A 20,789-nucleotide genomic window follows, 5' to 3' on the forward strand; every position below is an offset into this window, starting at 1 on the left:
CAAAACCACTGTCCACAGGCAATAGAAAAATCTGAACACTAATTTTATGACTGAAGCTACTAGCCCTTTTGGGTGTGGCTATCTAACACGTGGTACGTTGGGACTTTCTTTCTACGTAGCACACATCTTCATATTCTTCTACTTCAGTTAGGACCCAATTCAGGCAAGTACTACTGTGCAGGACAAAACTTAAAACAGTTCCACTGATCTAAGCCAAGTCTATGTGACTAAGTGTGGTTCAGAAGTAGGGTACCTTCCTGAATCAGGACAAGGTAAACTAAAAAAAATCTACTTCTTTAGAAGTCTGACATGTTAACTCTTAAGTCTGTCCCTTCCTTCTTTGCCAATCATCTAGCTATATTTTGGATATCTAAATAAATTAAATAGTTTAATTTGCTTGTATTCTCATCTCAACCTTCAAAACTAAAACATCACCAGAAATGTTTTTTGCTTTTGTACATTTCTAATTTACCCCAAAGAAACTGAAGGAATGCTTTATGCATTCTTTTCAAAGCTGTTTTAGCCTGAACTAAAGCTAAATTACAAAGATCAGAAATAACCAACAAATGAAGTCACCAACAAATGATTTTTAAATAAAGCCAAAGTGAAAACAAAATATTTTAAACTACTGAGGTAATGCCACTGCAGAACACAAATAGTAACATTGCATTTTCTACGTAGCAAATATTTTTCACCTGTCAGTATCCATCTTCTCTGTGCCTCCAGATTTAATGCAGCTTTAGTTTGTAGAGCATTTGGATTTCGTATAGTGTGCCCCTCATCCAATACCACTCTGAGCCATTTGAGTTTGTGTAACGGACTATCACCTCTGCTCTGAAACAGAATTATTGACCCTGTAACTCAACAAAATACACCATGTGGCAATTATGGGCATTTACACACATACTTTTTAGCGTCCAGACATGCTGGAGATCCAGCACGGAGCTGCCGTGCACCATGCTGCAATGCTTACTCTTGTATAAGTGGAGAAATGCACGTCAGCACGGAGAAAATGGCAGCGGTGCGTTCTGAACTAAAGCATCTTCTACGTGTTTTCATTTAAAAGCATGCCGCTGCCACTTTGTGCACTGATACATATTTTGCCACTTACCCAACTGCAAGCGATGCAGTGCAGGGCACTTTTCATAGCCCAATGACAGATCAAGCCATCAATCTAACACATGTGAGGGAAACTCATTAAAACAAGTATCCCTGTTTATCTTTACCCCTCAACATAAGATAGAAAACTAGGAATGACTTCTGTATTTAACAATTCCTGAAAAAAAAGTGTATCAGTTGTCCGAGACTGAAATTTTGGCAATTAGCTGCAGCAAAAGGAAACCCGGCAGTAAGGTTTCAAAATCAGGTCAGAAAGCATGGAAGTGGGATAGGGCTAAAGGGTATTTAGATATCAGTTATTTCAAGAATGCAAGTCCAGGGTTTTGAAAAGGTACAAGCTTGCAGATGTAAGAATTATAGTATAAACAGCTGACAGGTGTTCCCAAACTCTCCCTTTCCTTTTTAAAGCAATTGAGAAGGTATGTATGTCTGCCCACAGCTCTAAGCACTGTACATTTTTAAGACTGTAAAGGATAAGGAGTTTTCAAAGGCATCAATAGGAGGTAGATCCCCAAATCCAACTGACATTCAATGACAGCTAAGAAGCTGTTTTTAAAAAGCTTGTGCTTTTAAAAGTCCCCACCCAAAACCATTTAGTTTTATTAACCCAAGGCCAAATCGTTTTGCAGAAGCAACACATAAAAAAAACTGGAAATGCAGCAAGCTGCTACCCAATCCTTCCACAGGCATAGGCATTGTGCCCCCTTGGACACCTCCGCATTTTTAATAGAATGCTGGGAAGCAGGGGAACAAGTACAGCTTTGCACTGCCTGACAACATAATGCTCAAATATGCCATTACCATAATTCAGTTCACAAGATGGATTTGAATGTAAAGAATAGATTTTTCTTAAGAAAAAAGAGTATTAAAGATTTTATCTCCTCTCCCAGAATATACGTATAGGCTTCCAACACCCTCAAAACACATGTAAACTCACTGAGTGAAATTTTGCACGTGACACGCTCTGAAACGCATCAGATGTTAACAACTTTTGGATGGGACTTCGATGGTTTCCAAGCCTCCAGATACAGAGGGAAAACATACTGTTTGCATTATTCAAAACAGCAAAGAGATTTAAATGAGTAAGTCAGGAACCCCATGAAATTACCAACACTGAGTTTTGTAAACAGGGATGACAAGAACATTAAGTTTGCAAAAGAAAAAGAGTTAAAAGCCAGGAAATGCCAGATAAAGCTGCCTAGATCGGAATCCAAGATTCTAATCTAAAAATCCAGAATTCTCACCATTCCCCTGCTATCAGCTAATATCTGACTATTATCTAATTTCTTTCTAGTGCTTTTCCACATGCAGAATGACAACCAATTACTGCCATCAGTAAATTCCAATTGTGCAAAAATCTGTGCAGTGACCATAGAGATCCCAACTTTGCTGATGACCCACGTAAACATCAACAGGCCACTACAGGATGGAACGTTTTTACCATTTGCTATTTTAAAAAACAAACAAACTTGGAAAACTTGACACCTGAATTATGTGAAAATATCATTACTAAGGGTGTGAACATACCAATGCTTGAAGCCCTTTCAGAAGGGAAGCTTTTCTAAAGGGCAGCAACTGATAAATTCTAATTATGTGTGAACAAGCCAAGAACGATTCAAATGCAACAAAACCACTTCAACTTTAAACACAGATGAAGGAATGTTCAAGTTAGAGCCCTTTTGCCGCATTTCAATTTTCTCAAGTCATTTACACATAACAGTTGAAACATACCAGCAGCTGCCCTTTTGATTTGAAAGGGCTCTAAGCTGTCCACGCTATTAGGCTGCCATGCCAAGCATCCAAAAAACAAACAAATCTGGGAAATTCCACCTTAAGGTGTCCTGGCCTAGGAAATTTTTGACAAGTACATCTAAATCATCTTTAACTGCATAGTCACGTGGTACTTTTTCCTCAAAATGCCTTCTTCATTCAGTGAGCAGTATGAACAGTGCCCATTAGGACTGAGAACAAATAGGGTGGAAGAAACAAGAGAATCCGATTTAAATAACCTGACCCACCACATCTTACCAATAATTTTTGGTATTTCACTTACTCCATAATCACTGGCTAAAATGTTGTAGGTTGTCAGTACAATGTCTTGTCTTGAAAGAAGTGCTGGGTCTTTGCTACGGTCAGGTCCATAATAAACATAAACGTTTAAGTGAACATCAGGGCTGATATGTTGTTCAAGCTGGTCCTGAACGAAGAGCAATCAAAAAGTTATTAAATACTGTATTACTCTGTGTTCTCTCAGATCGGCTTAGAAGAATAACTACATTCCAGCAACTACAAACTGCCAATAGTAGAATATTGGATAGCCACACAACAAAAACATGTAAACAGATGTGCTGGAGTTGAAGAGGTAAAGAACAGTAGCTGCAACAGAACCAGCCACATCATCTGGCCCCCAGTGCTGGCCCTGCACGGGGCCAGTCCAGGACCCCACCCACAAGTTGGACTCAGCACCAGCAGCGCCTGTTCCTGTCGCAAGCTACACATGGCACCCACTCTGACTGATGCGAGAATGGAGGAACACAGCATGGGTCCCGGGGAGGGCCCCACATGTGGCAATCTGGGACCAGCCAGAGTGGGCACTAGATCTGAAATGCAGAAAGTGGGGGCTCCATGAGTTCCCCACAGGCCAGATCTGGGCCCCCCTCCAACCAGTCAAGGACCTGCATGTACATAGTCTGCCCTGGACTAGCCAGAAGACTGGTAGCCTGGCCCTGCACTATTCACCTGGCCCACATGACCAGATGAGTTTGACACCTTTGCTGTAAGTCAAAACAGAGGCAAGCCACATTTAGTCAAAAGTAACCATATACGGAGTTGGATGGAAGACTTTTCTTTAACTTTTATTCTGAAATGTTTTGTAGCTTTATGTCCTTTAAAAAAAAAAAAAAAAGAAAGAAATTGAAGGACAAGGTTGAGTTATATTTCTTGTCTTGTTACTACTACATTTTTATTAAAAATTAAAGGATTTCAAAAATCCATTTCTCATCATTTGTGCACCTCTTCTACTAGGATAGATAGACCACATTTGTCACTTTAAATGTTCCTTCCCATGTGTTTTGCCTCCTGATTCACAGGCACTAGGAAAATACTGTGGACAAAAAGGGTTAATACCTACAATAAGTTAAATCTCAGTAACAATTAAGAAGTCTAGAAAAAGTTTAGTGTGTAGGAGGTAAATTTCAATTTCATTTACTTCTCCTACTATTGCACCTGTGGTAAATTATCATCTTCTTAACTACACATATTAATTACAGGTGTTTTTAGCAATTACTATGTTGCAGACAGCAGAATGTTGTGATCTGTATGATACTTAAAATTTTTAATGACTATACAATTGTGGGACAAATTATTAATTATAAAAATAATGTGTCCTCTGTGTTTGTTTTGATAAAGAGATAGTTCATTTGAAATATATGGTTACATTTAAGAGTTTGTCATAGAAGTTCTCTTGGGAAAAAATTACTCCCAGAAATTCCAATTCATTGATGAAAAACAGTTCCAGGGAACACATTTACTAAGACTTCTGACGAGTTGCATCTTTAAAAAGGTCTTACTTAGATGTACAAGTACACAAACAGACTGATTGGGCACTGAATCTGGAATGCAGAAAGTGGGGGTTCCATGGATTACCCGCAGGCCACATTTGGGGCCCACTCCAGCCAGTCAAGGACCTGCATGTATCTAGAGTCTGCCCTGGACTTTCCAGAGGACTGGTAGACTGGGCCCTGCACTATTCACCAAAGGTCTTACTTAGATGTACAAGATAAACAAACAAAGAATGAAATATTTCTATCTTCTCTCTTCTAGTTATCTTAGTTTTGTATCAACAGTTGACAAAAAACTTCCAGATAAAGATGTGTAAGTAGACAGCACCCGTAACTCTTTTTTTTGTTTAAATGAATAATAGCCCTACTTTTGCAACAAGGGCAGATGGTCCCCTGAGTTTCTCCCAGAGTTGACGTAGCCATATCAGTGCTAAAATGACCACCTTTAAGTGGACATTAAATAAGTGGCACGCATCAATCAATAAGAGCAAATTATATTCATTACATCCTTATTTATTTTTTAGTATTTAAAAAACTGCTTGTAGAAGTCCCATTACTGGAGCAAGACTTCTATATTGTTACTATTACTGCATGTTACCCCATAACTGCCCAATATTAAAGAATCAACATCGTGCAAAACCTACGATCCAGTTGCTTAAAACAGACAGCGGACATATGATTAGTGTTGTTCTTTGTCCTTCTTCAGAATCATCTTTCTTAGCCAACTGAATGCTAGAAGTACCTGAAAAAACAAAAGTAACATTTAGCAATAGAACTTGTTACCAGAATGGTTTATTTTTTGAAGATTATTATAAATAAGCAGCTCAAAAATGTAAAGAGTTTCCTGAAGTTCTGTGCAAAGGTCTCCGTGAAAAAATTACCCCTTAATCAATTTCAGATAACTGAAAGTTCATAGTAATATAAGCGGCAGGTGATAAGCTCTGCATAATGTTTCAGTTAAAAAAAAAAAAAAAAAAAAAAATGAACTCATAGGACATGTCCACACAGGCAGGCACACGAGCCTGCAGCAGCTTAAACACAAACGGTACAAATTTGATCCGGGGCTTTTTGCCTCAGCGCACGTTCCTGGACACGCACTTTGGCGTGGGGCAAACTGTGCCACTTAGGGCAAAATAACCCTGCCCAGCTCCTCCTGGATCTGCAGCCAGGGTGTGCTAGAGCCCGGGGCCAGCACAGGTACTGGCCCCCACAGTATAAAAAGCTGCCCTATGCTAGCCCCAGCAGTACAAAAAGCTGCCCTGGCAAGTAGTTCAGGGATACTTCCTCTCAGAAGCTTCTGACGCCTGGCCAATGGGTATCTGGGGACACTACCCTTTGTGCCAGCTGGACTGCTGAAGCAGCCCTGAGAGTTCCCTGTACCCTCTACCCACTGCAGGGGTCTGGCAGTAGGGGCTGCTGCCTGGCTGTGACCTGCTGCCACCTGTGGCAGCATGTGACCCCAAGGCTGCCAGACCCAGATGGGGACTGCACGACCAGTAGAGGTATCTGCACCTCAGGGCCAGCTGCCAGTGGGCTGTGGCTGCAGAGTTGGCCTTTGTACTGCACTGCTGCCATGTGTGCCACCGCCCAGCCATCTCGGCAACTATCACCGGGAAGATGCTCTGAGTGCAGTACCAGGCTTTGAACTGTCAAAGCATGTCCTCCTGGCCCCAAGTGGCCAGGAGGTCAGCTACCTCCAGCTGGGTCCTCTGCCTGGGTCCTGCCACCTGCCTTACCAGCAGGCATTCTGGTGTTCCCTATTTAAAAACTGATATATATATCTCAGTTCAGGAGAGAGTGCAAAGCAGTTGGGCAATGTTTTGTTGATACACTTACAATTTTAAAGCAATTTGGAAGCCTACCAGTGCCTCTGTCATCATAATAAAATAAATTCTAAATATCTATAGTTTGGCATGTACTTTTGACTTTTTTTTTTTTTTTATCATAGAAAAGTCAAAGCTGCCTCTATCCCCTTCAACCACCAGGATGTGCAGCGCTGAGCAGCACTAACATGTCAGTGCCCTGCCCCTGCCCTTGCCCCTCACTCTCAACCCACAGCCTGCTCCCCGCCCCAGTCTCTTTGTGGGTGAGGGGTCTGTGGGTAGTTTGTGGGGGGAATGTGGGTGTGGGAGGGCGTACGGGCAGCTGCTCAGGATGGGTGGGTCACCTGCCCCTCTGCAGGGCACAGCCCCCCCAGACAGCTCAGACTGCTCCCCACCAACGGGGGCCACAGCTTCCCCCCCCCCAACTTTCCCCCCTCACTGCTCACTTCCCAGCCCAGCTCCACCTGGCACCCATGCTACATCTGGCACACCATGTGGCTGTGGCCCATCACCACATGCTTTTGAGCAGCTCTGAGCTGTCACCCAGGGCCTCGCACTGTTTGTGGGGACCACCTGTGGTGCCAAACCAGGTCCCCGCGAGTGACAGCCCATAACTGCCTGGAAGTGTGCAGCACCATGCTGAGCCAAGCCGCAGCTGCACAGTGTCGCAGAGGCAGCATGGGTGCCAGGCAACTCAGGATAAGCCGCGCTGCCCCCCATGCCACACGGGGATGTGCCACAAGGCCCCCGAACACCACTGCTGGTAAGCTGTGGGTGGTGCAGGAGGCTGGATCCAGTCAGGGGGGCCAGCAGGGGGGCTGGAGCCGGAAAGGGACCCATGCCTCCCGAGCTGGGACCCACCCCTCCCCCATGATCCCCCCCACACCCTCAGCTGGCTACCAGAGTGTCGCTGTGGAAGATTGAGCCTCCAGTTGCCTCAGGGCACCGTCTGGGACTATGCCCTGCCCTGCCCTGCTTTTTTGGTACCTGGATATCCAGGTATCAAATTTTTGCCCCTATGCTGCAAACGTGTAGCATGGGGAACAGTTTTTTTGCTCCCAGCTTGCATCTTGCAGCATCTCAAAGGGGTTTCAGACACTGCAAAAGACACGTGTGCACTCGTCTGAACACACCCATAATACTTATATTTACTTTTTCGTTACCTTTTTTCTTTGCTTTCTTTTTTAATGTAGGAGATGGAGCTGCAAGGGCAGATGCAAAGCCTGTATCTTCTTGAAAATTACAAGAAGCTGCCAGAAGATCACAATGGAACATTAGACATATAATAAGCAACATCAAATCTGTTAATAAAACGAATGGTTTCCTAAGCTATTTTAACAAAATACCCATATAATAAAGTGCAACTAACATGGAACTCCTGCTAAAGTTAGATCACTGGGTAGAAAAAAATGCAAGGTTCCTGGTGACAGGACAGCAGGTAAAATAAGTTTGACTCTAGCCTAGTGAAAATTAAGTCCCAGAGGTAAAGTAACAGAGCCCTGGCTTCTGCTCCCAATACACAAACACCAGACAGCAAAAAGGCAGAGCTCCCTCCCCACCCAGAGAACTGCCCTACTCTCCGACTTACAGATAAAGCAGTCCATCTTTAGACTTACTCGTAAATTAATTCAGCAAGTTTCTTCTTAATAAGCAGTTAACAAGGGTCAACTAATAGGCAAATTTTACCTTATACATAGAATTAGTTCAACTGAGTTGTGCATAAGCCTACAGGATTTGCACTACAACATTTATTAACAAATTTCTTCACAGGAAACGGGCCTAATGTACATCAAAACATACAATTTCTGTTAAAGCTGTGATATGGAAATTGTATATCTCCAACCAAGAATCATACCTTTACTTCTTTTCCTGGTTGTAGGGAGATCCTTTTTAGTGTTGACTGAAAAGAAAGATTATTGTGTCTGATTACTTAAAAAAAAAAAAAGAAAAGCAATGATAGCAATTAAATAAATTAGATTAGAACAAAATTAAGTGCAGCTTACTTCTTGTTTCTTGTGGTAGCCACTCTTCTGATTCTTCCGAATCACTGCTTTCTGAATACTTGGGTTTCTTGGCTTTTGTTCTAAAATATTACAATTAAGAATCAAACAATACCCCTCTTTATGACTGCTAAAACTTAAAATAAAGGACATCTTAGAAATACACCTTATTTACCCAAATCTAAGACAACACTAAATTAAAGCCAACCCACGCAATAATTAGATTTGATACAGGGAAAATGTATACATTTGTTATAACTTCCCACATACAGAATCTATTACTGGAGAACTGTCTTAAAGTCATCCTCACCACCACTGCACCAGGGAAAGCAGTAGCAGCAGGGCAGGTAGCGAGAAAGGAGACAGTGGAGGGTAGGCAGTATGGGGGCAGGCAGTGCTGGAGCAGGAAACAGAGTGGGGCAGGCAGCTTGCCCCACCTTGTGCCTGCCACTCCCACAGCCTCAGGCCCTTGCACCCCCCCTTCTCCCCATCTCCACCCCCATCCATCCACCCCTATTCGTGCTCCACCACTGGCAGACTCCATCCCCACTGTAGACCCTGGGCACAAGCACAGGAGAGGTTGAATGGAGAAGAGCAGAGGGTGCAGTGGCGGTGGAAATAGGCAGCAGCTGTGACTTTGGCCCCAAACCAGCATTGGGGCCAGAGCCAAGCAGCAGCAACTGCCTGCCCCACCACTGCCTCATGCTCAGTTCCAAGAAAAGGGGCTTCTTCCCCACCACCACCCCATGATAAATGAGGAAAAAAAAAAAAACAACACAAACAAGCCACAGTCTTGGAATCAAGCCAGTACAGAACAACATATAATAAAAATCAAACGATAACATAAAATAAAATACCCACTAAGCCTACAATACATACTGCTTACTTCAAAAGGAAGGTAGAAAATCTCAACAGAACATTTAAAAAAAATGTAATGTTGATCTTTACACTGACCCACAAGAAGAACAAGCTATTTGATGGGAAGACCCAATACAACAAAATCACTTCAAAGGCTGCCTCTCTTAGAACACCACATACAAATGTACATTCCAATCTGGGACAAAGTCAGCTGCAGATAAGTTCTCTCTTTAGTTTTTTAAAAAAGGAATTTTCACTTTTTAAGGTAACAAAATTAATTAAAAATTGGGTGCCAAAACAGCCTTAAGGACAAGAATGGAAGACAGCTGCCACTTTTGATCATTTGGGGGTTTTTTTGTCAGTATCAAAGAATTCCAAAATATAAACAACAGTCATTCTACAGAAAAAGTTCACAATGGGCAAAAGGACAGGACACTAGTCATTTGCTGTCTGGATAAAATGAATCTATGTGTTATCCTTACTTCAATCTAACTAGTGTAAAACATCTTCTACTTTCTTACTAATTGCCTTCAAATGTTATGTAACAGGCATTTATAAGGCAGAAACATTGTTCCAGATTCCTACCTTTTTGGATAAGAACTGGACAGTTGTGACTGAACAGTTTCATTCTTTCCACTAGAAGTACTGGACTCCAAGTTACAGTTGAGATCTTTATTTTTGAGAGAGAGAGAGAGAGACAGTTATGGAAAGGAAAATATTCAGTTGTTTGGAAAAAAAAATCATAAAAAAAGTGTAGACTTTAAGGTCAAATTAATTTAAATTTGCATTTTAAAATCAGGACTGTAAATATAAAATAAATACAAAGAAAGTTATAGCACAAAAAGATGACAGTCATAGATGTGGGTCTCAAAACCCGTTTACTATAATGATTCCCAATACAAAACTTGCAAGAAAGGAGGAAAGGGAATGCAAAGAGTTTACAGGCAACGTTAGTCCCAACAAAGCTACACAAGAAGGAAGTAAATCTAAACAGCGATACATGATGAAGCGTCAATCTCCACATCTGATCCCTGAAGATCCCTGGAGTACCTTGGTGTAAAACCAAACAAAATAAGGAACAGAACAGAATGAGGCATGCTGTATTGATGTGTGTAAAGACCAGCACATTGTAGGAAAAAATAGCATACATAAAAAGAAAAAAGTAGGACGAAGAAGCAAAGACACTTCAAATAGTTTTCATATAAGTGAGAGGAATGAAATAACAAGTCTTTTTCATTCCATCCAGGAAGAGCACACACCAACTGCTGAAACTTGCTTAGCCTGACGAAGGGTTTTTGAACCCAAAAGCTTGCTTAATAATTGTTTTCCAACTATTTAAGTTGGTCTAATAAAAGATATCAGATTCACCCAAAGAACCCTGTCAGACGACAATAGGTATTTTATGACTCAATATGAAATCTAACCACCACTTATTTACTACTGTTTGCTACTAGATCATTGTTCACTTAAGCATTAAACAATCTTCAGTTACTAGAGAAGGGATATGGGCTGACAGCCAAAGAGAAGCATAAGAGAACCAAATCTTGCAGTATCTAACTCCTGGTTCTGCCAATACTTTTCCATCTGAAAGTCTCACACAAATCCCTTAACTTCCCTACAGCTCAATTTAAAATGTCCAGACAATATGTATTTCAATGCTTTTTCTGAGACATCCCGAGGGGCTTAATTAGTTTGTAAGGAAGTTCTTACACCAACAGAAAGACAGTTTTATAAAATGTGGATGGCTATTACACCACCACAGTGGGCATGTAACTTTGTAAGTTAATATAAATACACTAAACTATTTTATTCATAATGCCAGTGCAATGTCTCCTTCCCCATTTTATTTTTACCTTTGAAAGGTAGGTCCCCTTCATTTTTCACGCTAGTTGCACCAAATTCCTAAGGGAAAACAGAAGATTTTCAGAACAGAAGATTGCCAGTCATAATAAATCTCAGAGCTGGAGGGGAACCATTTAAACAGTACATGTTTACTGATGATGTTTTGATGATGTCAGTCAAATGTTGATGATGTTTCCCCCTGAATTGGTGGAAATCATTAGTCAGGCACCTTAAAACAGAGTTTCTTCGGTTGCTAGGCCAACTTTTCAAAGTAGTAGCTTCCTCTCCAGGCAAAAAGAGAGTATTTTCATCATTTGGTATTATTCACTCAAAGCTAAGAAAAAAAATTGACCAGGAGTTGAAAAAGCAGGAAAACTCATATTTCTGTTTCAGTCTATGAATAAAAATGACAGCGGAAGTGGAGAAAATGAGATCTAGTTGTAGAAGTTTTAAGGACAGCGTATGTTTAGTGTTGTGATGACTTGTCTGTCAGAGTTAATAAAATTTGAAAATTTAGAAAAAAAAGTGTTTAAGGACAGATGTTATAAAATGCTATACTGAGTCATAAATTAACATGTTTTAGTAATCAGATTTGCGCCATTGTTTAAGAAATATATGAAGCATCAGTGGGAAACTTGATTTAAATCAATGATTTAAATCAGGATTTGTCTCTGTGATTTAAATCAATGATTTAAAAATCATCTTGATTTAAAATCGCTCCACCCAATTATTAACTTAATCTGATTTACTTCTATGCATGTGAATATTGGATTCAGTGGCATAAAGGTACATCAAAAATGTGACACACATGTGGTTGATATACTTCTTTTTGAAAGTGGATGAATGTTAGATATACTTGAGAGAATTGTAGATAGGCATAAAGCAAATCTCATATCATACAAATGCACCAAAAGGGAAATACACCTGTTTTTGAGCCAAGATATAAACACTGTTGCCTAATTTAATGTTATGACACATTAAAAAAAATCCGGTTCTTCTACATTCTAATATTATAAAAGCCATGGTCTGTCTGTCTGTCTGTCCATAACACTTTATTCACACTCTGATTGGCTGACTGAAACAACCAATCAGAGTGTGGATACAGCACGGAAACAGGAGATGGTGACAGTAGAGTGCTGCCATGATGGTGCGGACACAGGGGATGGAGGGGTGGGGGGCAAGGCCAGCCTTGCCCCCCTGCCCTGCATTCCTGGAGGTGGCGGCAATGGAGCAGACGGAACTGGGGGTGCAAGGCCAGCACCTCACTCCTCCCCACCCTGCTCCCTCTGGGCAGTGATGATGGAGTGCCCCCCCTACCCCCACCCCCCCAAGGCCACCAGAGCTGCTGACCTCACCCCCCCACCACTTGCTCCTTGGAGGTGGCGGTGCGAGGGGAGTGGGGTCCCAAGGTCAACAGTGCTTGCCTCAGCCCGCCCCTCACCACTTCAGTCATCACTGCCTGCAGGGCCAACACAGCGGCAGTGCGGGGAAGAGAGGAGCAGGCCTCCTCCTCACCTCAGGCCTGGGCCCATTCGTCCCCCACCCCCCATCAGTCCCGGGCCCACTGCTCCCACCCCCACAACCACTGCTGTGGGCCAGCTTCTCCCCACCCTCATACCTAGTCCTCCCCCCACACTCCCTGCATCAGGCCTGGGCCTGTTCCTCTCCTCCCTCTGCCGCCACAGTGGGGAAGGGGGGAGCAGGCTCCGACCCCAAGTGGCAGGGGGGGGAAGTGGGGAGTGATACACAGGGCTCTGTCCCCAAACCAGTCAGTCAGTCAGTCTTGATAGGCAATTGGCTAGTATTAAAATAATTTGAATAAATTATTAAAATAAAATCAGATAATTCTGGCATAACTCTTTCCAAGATAGAGATAAGGAGTGCAACAAATCAGCTTGATTAAATGAACCAAGGAGAAACTGATAACAATGGTTCTCTTCCCCCCCTCCTCCCATAGACCCCATACTTGATTGCTCCCTTTTTTTTCTTTTTTTTTCTTTTTTTTAAATAAAAAAAGAAGATATTGTCCCTGCAATCCTAACAGTGAATAATGTACTCACAGGTGTCTTAATGACAAAAGGTCTTAAACAAATGTTTTAAAAATAAAACCATGTCATTGATTTGATAAAAAAGTCAACAATAAAATATGGTTTTTAATTTACTCTTCCCTTGGAGCACCTCATTTCAGGTTTAAACATACATTTCTTAAATGAAATTAAATCCTCTCATTGTAACATAATACAGTGAGAAGCTACAGCATATTCAGATCACTTTTCTACTGCAAACATAAAAAGCTCATGCAACTACTGGGGTACTGATTAAATTGCTACAACGGTTTCACCAAACCAAAACAAGCTGTATTTTCTTGCATAAAACACACCCTGGAAAAAAAATATGCACCTTGCTTTGGAAAGGGCAAATGAAGGAGAAAAGATCTTTCTCTGTACTAAGTATCCAACCAAATAGCAGCAGATGAAGAGCAAAGCCTGATCATTATTCTGCTCTGAGTCATGCAGATTTTGTTTTTGCTTTTGCTCATAACAAGAAGAAACTGTATTTACCATGTCTGTTGCATATCATGCACATGGCTATTTCCAGCAGCTGTGTTTTGGGGGGGGGGGAGGGAGGTGTGTACTGTATGTGAAAAAATATGGCATATGCAAGTGACTTCTAACATCTCACCTTATACAATTGATCACGTTTGATCTTTTCAACAGGAAGAGGTTTGCCATTGTGAAAGTTGGCGAGAATCAGGGCAATGGTTGTGAGAGTTTTGCCCTAGATAACAAGAAATAAGAAGGAAAACATTTTTCCACAGATAAATCAAACTGTATTGAAATATGCTAAAGCACTAAGTTGAGTTACCAAACCCATATCATCAGCCAGTATTCCTCCAAGAACATTTTCTGGTCTTTCCTTTTCAGCAAAATTTGTAAGTGTATTATAAAAGAAGTTGTTTCTTTCTTCCCAAAATGGTGGCAGCTCCTTATTGTTCTCACGCAAAACCATCCAAGCTAAAGCTTGTTTCTGATGTGGAAGTAACTGTGTTCCAATAACCTAAAAATTAAAAACCCAAGTTATACATTTCTCTGTGCTAAAACTGTCCCTTTAGGAAGGGAGAAAAATCATATCATCCTATTAACTGCTCTCTTAATATTCAATTTTAAATTAACTGAGTTGTTCTACACACCATAGTTAAACTTTATAAATATTACAAACTTTACACATAAAGACTTGCTTTTCTGGAAAAAAAATTATGCAGAGTTTTAAGAAACAAGTACCTCTGGTCCTTGGATTTCACGCGTTTTATCATCTTCTTTCAAATCTTCAAATAGCTTATCAAACTCGCTTTTAAGCTGCAGTTCATAAATATAAAAGCTACAATTAAATTAAACCTCTACATCAAATGGAGCATGGTCAAGATAACTAAAGTATCCTGTCATGGCTCCAGAGGTATAGGCTCAGGCCTCACTTTGGACTTAGGCAAAAGGCCACCCCCAATTGACCTACTCATCTTTCACACAAGTCAAAGACAAATACTGTCACATCATTCTTTTGAGGGCTGCTGGATACATAAACTAGCATGCTTTACGCCCTTAGTAGCCCAATGTATGATGAACCTCTAACGTTTTTCTACATGAAATACTTGACAGTATAACTGATGCCAGCCATATAGCATTTTATGACTTCTCAGTGACTGGATTCTGCCCATATGGAAGTGTTAGGTGTAAACATTAGTAGTTTCTGCTATTGGGAAGATACATTCAGGTGGTGTGGCAGACAGAAGAAAAAGAAGTTGCAGCCTGAAAATTAAGTGGTAAGTGAATTGTCATATTAGACCAACTCAGCACTTAAAGCATATTAAAATACAACAAAGTATGCTCACACAGCTAAGTGGGGAAGAACATTCACAGGGCTGCCTATACCTGCCCAAATTTACAGCCAAGGGTACAGGATGACATTCATCTTATGTCTGTAAAGCTCACATTCATTCTCTAGCTCAAGATGAGGCTTTTTATTCCTTGACAACTTAAAGAGACAACAGGGGAAAATGTAAAAACCATATCAAGATTTACAGCTGAGATTCTAAGTATTCTTAAATGTATTAAAGTTTTGATTTGTTTGCCAGTATCTTGTGTTCAGTTAGTTCTACTGGTTCTGCACCCAGCAGTGGGGTAGATGGGGGGGACAAAGAGTCATAAAGATTAGCAAAAGGGCCCCAGGGAAGCTGTAGTAGCCTAATCTAGACTCAATCCAGAAAGAAAGAAAGAAAAAAAAAAAAAAATCACATTGCTTGTGAGCTTTAAACACGTTCCCATTTCAACGGTGAAAAAGGAACTCACTTTGGACTTCTTAAAAAAATGAATTAAACTTCACTTGCATTAGCACAATATCTGCTACTAAAAGAAATAATAACAACAACTTTTAAATATTTTCACAGTAACTACAAAAACCCTACCTGTTCCGTTGTCATCTGCACAGCAGTATGACCTGGAGCACTATAGCTTGGGCCAGCTCTTCCAGAAAACAAGTTTGATCCAAAGCCAAGTTCTGAACCTATGTTCCATTTGGAAAACAAGAAAAGGGGCAGTAGGGGTGGAGAGGGGAGGGCAGGAAAGTAACCATTCAAAAACTGCACACCCAGTCAAGTTCTAAACAATCCTGGAAGGGGATCTAGGAGGCAAACTGGGGCAGGCTCAAATCTCATCCCTGAAAGTTCTGCAGAGCTTCCTGGCTGAAGCTAGATTGCTCTTGCAGCCTGACTAAAGGGGCTTACTGTGGCTGGGAGGTATGTACTTTAGTGATTTTAAGACTGACCCTAACTATCATCACAGATACAGCAAAAAGATTAAGGAAATCTGAAGATTACAGATTATGCCTAACTTGCTTTGTCACTAGCCTCAATCACGTTCTATTTTTTGCCTCTGATTGTACTGACCTGTTACAGCACAGCTGGGGCATGAATACACATTTACTAGGGACTAGAAATTTAACAATTCAGGGCTGCTCAAATGATTATAAAAGTAAGTTTATCACTGATTTCACTAGGATCATGGTCAAGGGCTTAGTTTCATCAAACAAGTGCCATTTTGAAAAGCTTACTTAAACATTTTAAAAGGCAGAGCAAAAACCAAAACAAACTTACTTTTTAGAGGAGGAGCCATTTTAAAGCCATGCATTTTCAGTCGATCTAGAACAGCTTGCTTATTTTCTTCTTTTCCCCAAAAACTCATTTGTACGGGCATAGTAAAGGTATTTTTTGCTCCATAAGGGACAATCCTCATTTAAAAAAAGGAACACAAGTCTCACCTTTTAAAATCTAAATTCTATCCTTTATAGTATAGTTGTCTAATACTAAAACCTTATATCCAGCTGCTATAGCTTCCCAAAATTTACCCACTAAGGCTACAATTGGACTCTACTTGATTAAATATAAATATGAAACTAAATAAGGTATTCTACCTACTTACCCTTCTACTCTTGCTAGTTTATTGTCAATGATGTATGCCAAGGGTGCTGCCAGTTCTTTTTTAATGTGTCCTACCTGGTCTCCATTCACATTATTTACTTTTACTGCATTTTTATCATAAGGGTTATTAGGCTCCCTCTGAAGTGCAACCATTTCATTATTGTTAACCTATCAAAAGAAAAAAAGGGATCACTAGTTCACTTGCAAATTATTTACAGAAATACTTACATGCATTCATTCTACAGTTTATTTTAGTCAAATATGCTGTTTTTTAACTCTAACAGTATACTACATATTCTAAATAGCACAGAAAGTACAAAAAAAGAAGCCAGTAGCTGCAAATGTTCCCCAAAATTTTGTCAAGGCAACAAGAACACCTTCTATTTACTGAAAAAAGGATTAAAGAACAGAGAAGCATTTATCCAGCCATGTATTTGACATAAGAAATGCTTAATTGGACCAACAAAGACGCATATTAGCATTTATTTAAAACTTTTAATTTACAGTTTTTAAAGCTTTTTATATAGCGATGGTATGTAAACATATTCCTTTTTTTTCCCCCCACACACATACACTGGAGAAACTTAAGTGCGTGTATGCTCTGCTTCACAGCCAGAGATACAGAATCCAAGTCTTGTGGATTTCCATTCAATTTCCTATCCATTTGGCACTACATCACAAAAAACCTTCATCATCCAAAACTAGGGGTGCACCAATCGAGATTTTCTTGGCCGATACTGATAGCCAATTATTCACCATGCATATCAGCTGATACTGATCCAATCCTGTACTGATATACAGGACCACAATTGGGCAGCGTAGAGAGCAGTGCCCTGCAGGTAAGTCTGTGAAGGGGAAGGGGCAGATAGAGGCTCCCACAGTGAGGGAGTGGGGCAGGGGCTGGAGCTGGGGCTGCTGCCCAGCCAGGGCAGTGAATGGGATGCCGGGGCAGGGAGTGGGCTGGAGCCACAGATGGCTCGTCCAGGTTATCAGTCCAGGAGCTTAAAAATGGCAGTGGAGGCAGCCGCGCTTAAACTAAAACTTGTCAGATTTGTGCAAGAGGTAGATGCAGGCTGCCTGCTGTGGGCTCAGGACTCTCCACCCTGCTGCCTTTTGCATCAGGAGCCGCGCGCTGGCCACACCACATACCCAAGCCCACCTCGCGGCTGCAGGAACAACTTGCCACCCTCACTGCTGCTGGACAGGCAGGGGTCACACAACCAGCACACAGCTTCTGGGGTAAAAAGGCAGCAGAGCAGACAGCCCTGAGCCCACAGCAGGCAACCCACATCCACCCCGTGCACAAATCTGAGGAGGCACATGCCCCTCCATGCCTCCCCTGGGGAGCATGCGCAGCAGTGGGGAGCTGCCCCTCCCCACCCCCCCGCACTCCCCAGAGCTCCATCCTGTTCCCAGCCCTGGGGTCTCATTCACTGTCCTGACTGCGTAGCACCTGCCCCTGCTCTAGCCCCTGCCATTCTCTCCCCCCATTTTCTCCCTCACCGTGAGGGGCCTCAATCTGATCCCCCCCCCATGCCCCTTCCCTTCCCCACACTCCTTACCCTCCACAAACTTACCTGCAGGGCTCTGGTCTCCAAGCTACCATGCTGTTTTCTTGGCTGCAAGTATGCTGTGGCTGCGTGCATGCATACAGCATTTATTAGTTACTTTATCAGCTACACCAGCCAAAAAAAAAGCCAATAGCCAATAATGTTAATTTTCCTTTTATCTGTGCTGATCTGATATTGCACCAATATATTGGTGCACCTCTAACCAAAACCATCAATAAAACATTCATAACAGGATCAGGAACAAGAGTAGCCACAAACATATTTGTGACAAAACTTAAATACATGAATAACAGTAAATGAATGAAAGAAACCCCACTTCTGTTAATATTAGGAACAGTAAGACAATTCTGGAAAGCTTTTATACCATAAAACATAACCTTTGTCACAGTTTACCATAGCTTTTCTTCCATTTTCTTAACTGGCTCTACTTAGTATGATACAATTGTACTATTCACGCTGTACTTACAACTCCTGTGTAGTAGCGTAATCCAACTACATTTCCTCGCAGATTTCCAAACAGGACAAACAAATCTAAATCCTCATCTGTCCCTGAAGTGTCATCTGTATACAGAAAGTCTTCAAACCCAAGAGCAGAATCAACATCACCAGAAGAAGAACAGGAATAAGTCCTATTTCCTCCATAGCCTGTAGATGAACCATAGTTTCTGCAAGAGGACACAATGAAAGTTACCTGATAATGTTTTAAAACAGTGGGGCTCAACCCCCTGGCCCATGGGACAGAACCAGTCTGCAAGCCCCATGTCATCTAGCCTTTGGGGATCCCTAAAGGTCTGGAAATTTGACAGTGGAGAAGCAGTGGAACCGGCTGCCTGCTGCCAGATTTCTGAACCCATGGGAAGCCCAGGCAGAGCTGGAAGGGCGCAGTGCCAGGTCCTTGGGCCCAGTACTGACACACGAGGCAGAAAGAGCGGTGCCACACACTTGGGTCCTAATCCCAGCATGCAAGGGATAATGCCAGGTACAAGGGACCCAATCACAGCACATGGGACAGAGAGGGTGCAGCTCTTGGCCCCAGGGCCCAATCTGGCCAATGGACTGGCCTCACACCACTGGTCTGGCCTCTGGGGGGCCAAGAGGCTGAGCAACGTTGTTTTAAAACAAGTGTGAATATTTTAATTACTACCATTTTTTCTTTTATAAGCATCTCTAGTTCTACCCTTTTACAGTAAAATTATACTTACAAAATCAGTTTCACATTGTTTTACCTCACTATTTTCACATAGTTTATACTTACTTTAAAGGAAAGTCAGACATAAAATTAGTTTTACATCAGTTTCACACAATACACAGTAAAAGAGATTTGACAACATAACAGGATCCTGACCTGTTTCAAACTGCTGCTGAGGTAAGTTACATCTCACCTCAAGAACATCAGAGGACTAAATTACCTGTAATTTTTCCTGATGATTGTAAGCAGGGGTGCTCAATCCCCAGCCTGTGGGCCAAATTCAGCCTAAGGAGCCCTGGCATCCAGCCCACAGGGTTATGTGCAACTTGATGAAATTTGTTGGCAAGAGAGCAGTGGCACCCCCCGCCAGGTTTCTTAGCCCTGCGCATCCGGTTCAGGCCAAGGCCATTGCCACACAGCCCATTTGAGGCTCTGGCTGGGCCTGCCCTATGCAGCCCCTGGCAGACCCAGAAATCTGGCACATGGGATCAGGTCCCCCCTCATCCCCACCCCATGCCCATCCAGCCCATGGGATGAAAAAATTGGGCACTGCTCCTTGAGAGGATGCAGTTTTCAGCTGACTACAAGACCACGGCATCAGTACCACATCTGCATTTTAGAATGTATTACATGGAAGGAAACTGGTGATAAGATTTCATTTTCTTTCTATGTCTGCTTTATAGAAACACCAGAAGAATAAAGGAAGAAAGTCTCCAGACAGAGGCAGAAAGGAAAGGGAGAAAACTCTAACTTCTTCCACAGCAGGGAAAATAATGTCTTTTCTTACAGCAACCACAGAAAAGTTGTAAGAAAACAAAATTACTCTATTCTTCTCCCTGCTGCAACTAGGGGGAGGAGGACAGAAAAGAGTGGAGCCATTCCAAAAATAAGTCTTCCCACCCAATATTCTGAAAGGAGGGGGGCAAGCCTAATTTTTTACATGCTTTTCTAATATGCAAACGAGACCCCCCTAAAAAAGATAATTACTGTACATTGACACAAGACCACCTGCACTTCATTTCCTAAAGGAGGCTGGAAAGAAAGGAGCACTGGCTATCACAGAACACTGCTCCTGAATGTCAGTGCCCTCTTATTCTCCCACCTTCATCAAGGCTGGAAAGCATGAAGAAACATGAACCATGTTTCCAACCTTACTTACAAGTCTTTCAAATGAAGCCTGGCCCAGCAGAATCTTTTGAATCCTAAGATTATGCTTTAAAGTGCTCGTGTATGACAGGTGTGGAAATAAAGGTCTCTTGCTGTTTGTGGGAACCGCTAACCAGCCAAAGAGACTCTGCAAGAGGCAAGGATTTTTGTAGGTGCTATCTTTTACTGGACCAACTGCATACTGGGCCCA

At 41.9% G+C, this 20,789-nt stretch overlaps 1 protein-coding gene across 2 annotated transcripts in view; it reads right to left on the minus strand.

The window, feature by feature from the left end:
- Positions 1-20,789, minus strand: part of HLTF (helicase like transcription factor) — a 42,570-nt gene that overhangs the window by 21,096 nt on the left and 685 nt on the right. For both annotated transcript variants that reach the window (XM_014602825.3, XM_059731019.1), the window contains exons 2-16: positions 18,710-18,908; positions 16,674-16,840; positions 16,349-16,482; positions 15,662-15,759; positions 14,484-14,558; positions 14,068-14,259; positions 13,885-13,980; positions 11,214-11,262; positions 9,946-10,030; positions 8,506-8,585; positions 8,358-8,402; positions 7,666-7,752; positions 5,324-5,421; positions 3,173-3,316; positions 696-834 (exon numbers count right to left, since the gene is read on the minus strand). In XM_014602825.3, coding sequence (XP_014458311.1) covers positions 696-834; positions 3,173-3,316; positions 5,324-5,421; positions 7,666-7,752; positions 8,358-8,402; positions 8,506-8,585; positions 9,946-10,030; positions 11,214-11,262; positions 13,885-13,980; positions 14,068-14,259; positions 14,484-14,558; positions 15,662-15,759; positions 16,349-16,482; positions 16,674-16,840; positions 18,710-18,908 — 1,688 coding nt within the window. The remainder of the gene's footprint in view (positions 1-695; positions 835-3,172; positions 3,317-5,323; positions 5,422-7,665; positions 7,753-8,357; positions 8,403-8,505; positions 8,586-9,945; positions 10,031-11,213; positions 11,263-13,884; positions 13,981-14,067; positions 14,260-14,483; positions 14,559-15,661; positions 15,760-16,348; positions 16,483-16,673; positions 16,841-18,709; positions 18,909-20,789) is intronic.

Source organism: Alligator mississippiensis, chromosome 7, assembly GCF_030867095.1.
Source record: "Alligator mississippiensis isolate rAllMis1 chromosome 7, rAllMis1, whole genome shotgun sequence".
NCBI lineage: Eukaryota > Metazoa > Chordata > Crocodylia > Alligatoridae > Alligator > Alligator mississippiensis.